Source organism: Manacus candei, unplaced genomic scaffold, assembly GCF_025592945.1.
Source record: "Manacus candei isolate 608988 ecotype Guabito, Panama unplaced genomic scaffold, ASM2559294v1 h1tg000106l, whole genome shotgun sequence".
NCBI lineage: Eukaryota > Metazoa > Chordata > Aves > Passeriformes > Pipridae > Manacus > Manacus candei.
This window is the reverse complement of record NW_026138154.1, coordinates 868,965-877,652: the sequence shown is the minus strand read 5'-3', so window position 1 is coordinate 877,652 and position 8,688 is coordinate 868,965. Positions and strand designations below refer to the sequence as shown.

Here is an 8,688-nt window from a genome sequence, read left to right as displayed (position 1 = left end):
AGGCAGCTAATTCCCTGCTTTTGTGTGTGTGAGGATGGCGCTGGGGACAGGGAGGGGTGTCTGGAGGAGGGAGGTGGGGACAGGAGCCCGAAGGACCCCCCTGCCAGTGCCAGCGCTCCTCCAATGGGCTGCGAGGCACCGAATCTCTGCCCGCATCCTTCCTCCGGATGGATCCGGCTGGGGCTGCCAGGGGCTGAGCACACCCTCTCCTTGCAGCGGGAGACAGGGATGCCCGTCATCCTGGTCCTGGAGGAGGGGTGGGAGGGATTTTAATGCGGTGCATCATTCCCCGAGGAAGTAAAAGGGGATGCAGGATTTAAGGGTCCAGCTCGCAGGGCTGATTTGTCCCCAAACCTCAGGCACTGGGGCCGGGGTCTGGACAGACAGACGTGCCAGAAGGTCCTGCTCATCCCAGGAGGATGAACCCCTGCTCCCAGGATGTCCATAAATGCATCCAGACCCTGAGCCCTGCTGGTTCCTTTGCAAATCCAAAGGTGACTGAAGACACCGGGATTTTCCTCTGCTCCAGACCCGACAGGAAGGGGGAGCCAGGTGGGAATCGGGGTCTGCTCCCAGGGAACAAGGGACTGGACAAGAGGGAACAGCCTCAGGCTGCACCAGGAGAGGTTCAGGTTGGATGTCAGGGAAAGTTTTTGCACTGAAAAGGTTGTCTTCAATAATGCAGACAAGGAAAACATCCCAGGAAGACCAACTGGGAGAGCTGGGGGGGTTCACCTGGAGAAGGGAAGGCTCCAGGGACACCTGAGAGCCTCTTCCAGGGCCTAAAGGGGCTCCAAGAAAGCTGGAGAGGGACTTGGGACAAGGGATGGAGGGACAGGACAAGAGGGAATGGCTTCCCAGTGCCAGAGGGCAGGGATAGATGGGATATTGGGAAGGAATTCTTGGCTGTGAGGGTTGGGAGGGGCTGGGATGGAATTCCCAGAGAAACTGTGGCTGCTCCATCCCTGGGAGTGTCCAAGGCCAGGTTGGAGCACCCTGGGCTAGTGGAAGGTGTCCCTGCCCATGGCAGGGGGTGAGACTGGATGGGCTTTAAGGTCCCTTCCCACCCAAACCAGCCTGGGATTCTCTGTTAGAAGCTGACAGAAGATCCATGGGGACAGGAAATATTAGGAAGTCTGTAGCACCTGATGGCTCCAAAATTAATTGTCAAAGTCTTCAGGGTCACCCCTGCTGAATATTTGCCTTTTCCCTTCGTTTTTCCATGAAAAATGTTCTTTTCCCGTTTCCCGGAGCATCCCGAGCCTGCCGTGGCAGCACACGTGTGGAATGTGAATGCCATCTACTGGCTGCTGTCCCGGGCCTTGGAGCAGGTGTTCCCTGTCCAAACTCCATCCATCTGATCCCGCAGGAATTTCATTGAGCACTCAGTGAGTCGGCCCAGCTCTGCTTGCCAGGGACAGCGGATTTGTTGGGACTCCCTTTTCCTCAGGGATTCCAGGATGTGCACAGAGAGCCCTGCCCCCGGCTCCCTTCCCAGCACTGCAATTCCTCTGGGAATTCCGTGCCGAGCCCAGCTCCTGCAGAGTCCTGCCCCTTTGGAGGAGGCAACATCCAGGATCGGGTCCTTCCTGGGGTTGGGTGTTTTCCCAAGCAGCTTTTTCCAGTCTCTCTCCCAACTCCACATACTCTTTCCCCTGGAATAACACGTTTCCTCTTCCCTGCCAGTGTGTTTTTCCCACCCTACGAGCCAAACCCTCCCGCGAGGGGGAGGATGTGACCCTTTTGGAAAGTCACTGCCTGTCACAGGAGCATCCTGCTTTTATTTCCCTGGATTTGGAGCTCGTTTTTAGGCGGTGCCCACTGGGACATTCCGCAAGCCCTGCGGGTCACAGCGACGCAGATCCTCCAAAAAATCCCTTTCCTACCTGTATAAACCCACCATAGGAATCACTGGCTCGTCCAGCGGTGCCGATGGCTTTGTCATTCCAGCAAATCCAGCTTTTCCCGGTGCTGGATCCATGGGCGGCCGCGGGCGATGCGCGGCGCGGGCTCCAGAGGGCCCCGCGCACCAGGAGATGGACGGAGGGAGATTCCCTGCGGGTTTTTCCTCCACTGGGAAACCAGAAAGGGTAAGTTCACACCTCCCTCCCAGCCTTAAAGACGGGCTGAGGTGTTGGTTTTTTTCCCCAGAATGGTTTGGGATGGGAGGGATCTTGAAGCTCATCCAGTGCCAACCCTGCCGTGGGCAGGGACACCTCCTGCCATCCCAGGGTGCTCCAACCTGGCCTGGGACACTTCCAGGGATGGGGCAGCCACAGCTTCTCTGGGAAATGCATCCCAGTCCCTCTCCACCCTCACAGGGAGGAATTCCTTCCCAATATCCCATCTATCCCTGCCCTCAGTTTGAAGCCATTCCCCTTGTCCTGTCCCTCCATCCCTTGTCCAAAGTCCCTCTCCAGCTCTCCTGGAGCCCCTTTAGGCCCTGGAAGGGGCTCTCAGGTGTCCCTGGATCCTTCTCTTCTCCAGGTGAACCCCCCAGCTCTCCCAGCCTGGTTCCAGCCCTTGGAGCAGCTCCAGGGCCTCCTCTGGACTTATTCCAGCAGCTCCACATCCTTATTTTGGGATCTCAGATCTGGAGGCAGCTCTGCAGGTGGGATCTCACCTGAGCTGAGCAGAGGAGCAGAATTCCCCCCTTACCTGCTGTGGGATGAGCCCAGGACATGGATGGATTTCTGGGATGTGAGCCCTTGACCTGGCACTTGGCCTTGTTGATCCTCATGATGTTCCCATGGGACTCCTCCTCCACCTTGTCCAGGTCCAGGGATTGATCATCTCCAAGGATGGAGACTCCACAACCACCCTCCACAATCTGCTCCAGCATTTGGCCACCCTTAATAAAAAAAAAAAAAAATTAAATGTAAAATTTCTCCTCTGATTAAAGGGAATTTCTCTATCTCAGCTCCTGCCCTTCCCTCTTATCCCCTTCCTGGGCACCACTGGGAAGAATCTGGCTCTGATCACTGGAAGCTGAAATTAAGATGAAACATTTGTTTGTAGGGAAAATAAAAGTTATTTTGGTGCCTTTGAAATTATTTACAACTTGAACCAAACAACAGCAACAGAAAAGGAGTATTTTGGGGCTGAAAAGCTGCAGGCTTTGTTTGAGATATGCTTGAAATTAAATGTTATTACACTGTGGTGTTCCCCCAATTGAGATCTGCCTGCCTTTAATTAGGAAAGGCAGGGGACCACAAGTGCCTTCAAAGATGAATTTGCAAACAGAGACACGTTTTATTTTGGGGAGAACAAGATGTTTTCATTGTCGCCACTTAAGAAAAAAAAAACCTGGTTTGCTGAGGCAAATGGGAAAGGTTTCAGTCTGGGTTGACCTGAAGAGAAAAAAATCCTTCCTCTTCCTGGTTTTTTAATTTTATTTCTAAAGCTGTTTGTGCAGTCCAGGAAGGAAGAACTCAAGGAATTCACCTCAAGGAATCCCTGAAAATGCCCAAGGCCAGGTTGGAGCAACCTGGGATGGTGGAAAGTGTCCTGCCCGTGGCACAGGGGGGACTGGCTGGGCTTTAAGGTCCCTTCCAACCCAACCCACCCTGGGATGTGGTAAGTCTTTAAAATGTGGGATTGGGTTGGACTCATTCCTGTCGGAAAACAACAATTGTGGATTGGGATTTCCCTCTGCTGGGGCTCAGGGAGGGCTGGGAGGAGGGTTGGGCACCTCAGGCTCAACAAGGGCATGGCCACGGTCACTGCTCCAGTGCCTGGGGACAGAGACACTCCTGAGTCCTGGATGAACACTGGAAATGTTGGACTGGGCTTTGTGAGACAGGTTTGTGCTGGAGATGGATCCTGGGACAGGGAGACCTTGGCTGAGAGCTTGGGATAAACTCCCTGACAGGCCAAGGGCTCGTGGTTGCCTCCCAGCCACTCACAGAACCACAGAACACCCTGAGCTGGAAGGAACACCCCAAGAATCATCCAGTCCAACCCCAGGACACCCCCAATAATCCCACCCTGTCCCTCAGGGGATCATCCAAACCCTCCTGGAGCTCTGGCAGCCTTGGGGCCGTGCCCACTGCCCTGGGGAGCCTGGGCAGTGCCCAACCACCCTCTGGGGAGGAAGAACCTTTTCCTGAGATCCATCCCAAACCTCCCCTGGCACAGCTCCAGGCATTCCCTGACCCCACAGGGCTCTGCTCCAGGATAAAGCCCCGTGTCCAGCAGTGCCCTGTGACAGCTCAGTGCTCCTGGAGCTGTGTGGAGGAGGAGAAGGAGGAGGAGGAGGAGGAGGAGGAGGAGGAGGAGGAGGAGGAGGAGGAGGAGAGCCACGGCCACGGCCACCTCCCATGGAGGAACCACCTCCAACCTCCTGGAGGGAACCATTCCCCAACCCCTGCACCAGGGGAAGAAGTTTTGGGATCAAAAATTGACCCCAAAGAGAGAGACAAAGCAGCGGGTGGGGATTATTTCACCCCCCCCCACACACTTCAGGTTTGAAGCCTTTAGATCAACCCTTGGAAAAGCAGCTGGGACAAATTATGGGCCCTGACCTGGGGCTGGTGTTTATGCCAAAAGAAAGGAGCCGTGATAAGAGGCCACCGGGGGGCCTGACCTGCTCCAGGGCTTGTTTACATCTCCTCAAGAGCAAAACTTCCCCCCCTTGGTGGGCGGCAGCAAATTCTCCCTCCCCCCATCGCCTGTTTGACTTCCCTGGGTGTGAAAAACGCCCAGAGAGACGTCAACAGAGCCGGGCAAGGAGCTTTTGTGGGGTGTTTGTGCTGCCCTGGGGGCTCGGGGAGGGGATTGTTTGGTGGTGTTTGGTGTCCAGGTCGCTGTGGTGAAAATCATCCCTGTGCTTGGCTGCGTCCACACCCTCCTGCCTGCCTGGGACCGGCTTTGCAGGAGGCAGAATTTGGAAGTTCCTGGCTGTGTTTTTCCATTTCCCTGGGGTGTGTTCAGCTCCTGGGGTCTCTGTTCCATTCCCAGCTCCTGGCTGGAGAGGGAGGCAGCAGCTGATGGTTGGGGCAGCTGCTCAGAGGGTGGGAGGGGTGGAAGATGTGATGCCACTGGAGCTCGATCCACGGCCCCAGATGCCACATCCTCACATTTATTGGACACTTCCAGGGTTGACACTTCCCCACTGCCCTGGACAGCCTTTGCCAGGCTGGACAACCCTGTCAGTGAAGAAATTTTCCCGATATCCAACCCAACCAAGAAATTCTCCCTAATAACCCACTACTCGAATAATCCAAACTTTCCGCTCGAAGCCACCCGGTGCAAAGTGGATCCTTTCCCTTCAGGAGATGCTTCAGCTCCTGGATTAAGGCAGAGCCTGGGCAGAAGGTGGGTTTGCTCTGGTGTTTTGTTATCTAGTCATAAACATTTACTCCTGCTGCTATTCCCAAGGCAGAGCCTCAGCTCGGTGGTGACAGCAGCGTGATAAATCCTGCTTCCAGTTCATGCCCTGCTCCGGGAAGGACATTCCTTGCTTTGGGATTCCCAGGCTGTTGACAGGTCCAGGCTGAACCCCCCTGTGACCTTGACACTGATGTGTGAAGGGTTAATGAGGGCTCTGCTCTGCCTCCCTGCTCCCATCTGCTGATTAATTCCAGCCAGGTGTCCAAGGGCCCAGGTCTTAAAACAACAACAGCTCGAGTGTCTGGGAACACTTAGTCAGGCTTCACTCTGCAATTCCAAGTATGGATAAATATTTGCACCTCTGTGGCTCGAAGACACCTTGGAGATACGGAGGCAGTTGCCTGAGGAGTTCTTTACAAGGGGAAAACCACGGATTTCCTGGGGAGCAGAGGAGGTTCAGCAGCAGGGAGGACTCGTGGGCTCCTCTTGCAGCTCGTCCTGGGTGGTCCTGGGGGAGGTCACGGGAGGTTTTGGGGGCTGCAGGGGGGGGTGTCATCCCACAGCACCTCTCAGGGGATCCAAAGGTGCTCCCACTGATGTTTGGCTCTGCAGTTCGTGGGCCTTGGTTGGTTTGTTGGTTGGTTTGCACGGGAAAACGAGGAGGAGAAACCCAGAATCCGGAGATTCCAGGTCCAAAGCCCCTTTTTTATGGGATACTCTGAGTGTGGCCCAGCCATCCCAGAAAATGGATTTGATTCTGTGAGTTCCTATTTGTAATTTAATTATTGTTTCCTCTTTCCCTATAATCAACCAAAGGTTTCCAGCTCTGACTTTCACCCCCGGGACTGAATTTCTGACTTTCAACAGCAAGGATGACAGAAAAAACGGTGTCTGCCCAGGGAAATCCAACTTTTCCATGCCTCCTTCCTACCTGGAGACTCCAAGGAGGTCAGTGACCTGCTCTTATTCATGTTTTAGCATAAAATCAGGTTGGAAAAGACCTCTAAAATCATCAAGTCCAGCTGTTAAGGTTGGAAAAGATCCCCGAGACCATCAAGCCCAACCACCCAATGGTTTTGCTGATGCTCCTCTGAACTTTTTTTTTTATTTTTTTAGTCTTTTTTTTTTTCTGGGTTTGGGTCTGAAAATGATATGGAGACTTGTGGATCTAAGTCACATCTCCCTCCAGGAGGATGCTGGAGCACAACAAACCAAAACCCACCCCGGAGGTTGTGATTGACTCGATTCAGAGATATCTGGGCTGTAAAATCCTGATTGTTTGGCTAAATAAAGAGCCTCGCAAGAGAGCTCTTCCCTCCAGAGTGTGATGGAGTTGCTCTGCCCCTCTGGGGAGTCTGTGGTGTATTAAAACTCCCTTAATAACTTCACAGGCATTTCCACAGTCAAGTGATCATTATAATGCTCATAAAGCACAATCCAGGGCGAAGTATTTATGAATTATTTGACTTCAAGTTGGGAGGGGGGGGAAGAATAAAAGAATAAAAAAAAAAAAAAAAAGAAGAAGAAAAGACCTGGGCTGAATTAATGGCTCTGGGAGAACCATAAATTGAGAGGAATCATATTGCAGAGGGTTATTTTGTGTGTGCAATAAAAAGGAACGTTTATGGCTTCGCGGTGCCTAAATTTGGGTTGGATGTTTTTTTTGAAGCAGAGAGCTTTGAAATAACTTATAACTTTTCTCCTCTCATTTCAGAGTTGCCTTGAAGAGAAACACCAGGCACGTTGGATTGAGGCAGGAGGGGAAGGGGAAGGTGGGAGCACAGGGAATTCCTGGCCAGGAGCAGGTGAGGAGGGAGAGCGGGTGCCAAGGGAGGTGCTCAGACACTGGGGTTTGGCAATAAATAGAGGTGATCCCAAATCCCTGCTGTCCAGAGGTGTTCACCCTCTGCAGGAAGTCTGGGAGGTTTGTCTTCCCTCCTTTCCCAACCTGAGGTGATGTTTTTTCCAGGGAGAGGAAGGGGAGGGAGCCGGGGATCCCCGGGGCAGGCACCCAGCAGGGTTCATTCCAGGCCTCTGGAGCAGGAAGAAGGTGGATCCTGCCCTTCAGCAAACTGGGAGAGAACATCCAGCACATCCCTGGGAGGTGTTCACAAGTGACAGGGAATCATTTCCACCTCTGAGGGGGAGGATGTGGCCCACGGGCAGCCCTCGGTGCCAGATGTCAGACCTGCTCCAGTGCATCCACTGCTGCCCCTCCCCGGAGTCCCTGGAGCTGGGAGGGACTGGAGCTGCCAGGAAAGACATCTGATTCAAGCAGCAGGAATGCAGACACCATCCCTCCTTGCTTTTTGAGAGGGTTTTGTTGCTCCTTTGCTACATACCAAGACCAGGCAGAGCGACCCGAAGCAACTCGTAAATCCTCGTCCCTGCCAGGACCCGGAGGGTTTTCCTCTCCCTGTCAAACCAAGCAATCAAATCCCCCTCCAACATGCTTTTAATTGGGTAACTGAAGGCTCTAATGTTCCCCTCTGGGACATCTGCTTGCAGGGAGATGCTGGCTCCCATTCCCAGCCTGGAATCACTCCCAGCTCTGGCTCTGTGGCACCCACCTGGGAGCGATCAGGGAGCTGCTGGAAGGAGGCTCTGGATGTGCTCCCTCCATGGCACTGCTGGGTGCTGGGGGTGTCCCCCCCTCCCTGCTGAACTGTCACAGGTAAGGAGGGAGTCCTGGCTGAGTGGTTGTGAGCTGGTGCTAAAAGCCAGTGGGAATTCCCATGAAACCTCTGGAATAAATCGCCCCGGCGTGGAGGCACGTTTGGCTCCTTGCTCTGAAGTTCTGAGGTGCCTGGGCTACAAATACCCACAAAAGGTGGGTATTTCCTTCACAGGGAGTCACAGAACCTTTAAGGCTGCAAAAGACCTCCAAGATCATCAAGCCCAAACAACTCCCTTGCCCAAATTATTTCATGAAGCGCCACATCCGCCTATTTTTGGAACAATTCCAGGCTTGGTGACTCCACCACTTGTCCTGTCCTGGCTCTCCTAGCCCATCCAGCCCTTTCCCCTCTCTTCTCTCTGCTCCCACAGAAGCCCCTGAGCTGGGATAGAGCTGGAATCCCACCAGAACATTCCCACTGTGTGTGGAGAGAGGGGGAGATGCTCCTGTCCTGTGCAGGGCCGGGAGTTGGGGTCGAGGATCCTTGTGGATCCCCTCCAGCTCGGGATATTCAGTAATGATGCTGCTTCTGCTCTTGTCCTGCTCTCCAGCAATATTTCCAGGAGTCTTGCATCCCTTGGGTTCCATCCCAGCCAGGCTGATGATCATTAATTGTATGGGATTTAGCTGTTCCTGACATCCTCAGAAATGTCTAATCCTGTTTTGGAGCTACCTACATT

The 8,688-nt window shown here is 53.7% G+C and overlaps 1 protein-coding gene across 1 annotated transcript in view; it reads left to right on the top strand.

The window, feature by feature from the left end:
• Positions 1–8,688, top strand: part of LOC127461454 (uncharacterized) — a 30,405-nt gene that overhangs the window by 12,794 nt on the left and 8,923 nt on the right. Inside the window, exons 4-12 of the mRNA XM_051769279.1 lie at positions 416–1,388; positions 1,951–2,090; positions 2,488–2,611; positions 3,404–3,576; positions 5,274–5,316; positions 5,944–6,090; positions 6,199–6,279; positions 7,046–7,136; positions 7,840–8,005. Of these exons, the coding sequence (XP_051625239.1) occupies positions 1,294–1,388; positions 1,951–2,090; positions 2,488–2,611; positions 3,404–3,576; positions 5,274–5,316; positions 5,944–6,090; positions 6,199–6,279; positions 7,046–7,136; positions 7,840–7,995 (1,050 nt within the window). The 5' untranslated portion in view covers positions 416–1,293 and the 3' untranslated portion in view covers positions 7,996–8,005. The remainder of the gene's footprint in view (positions 1–415; positions 1,389–1,950; positions 2,091–2,487; positions 2,612–3,403; positions 3,577–5,273; positions 5,317–5,943; positions 6,091–6,198; positions 6,280–7,045; positions 7,137–7,839; positions 8,006–8,688) is intronic.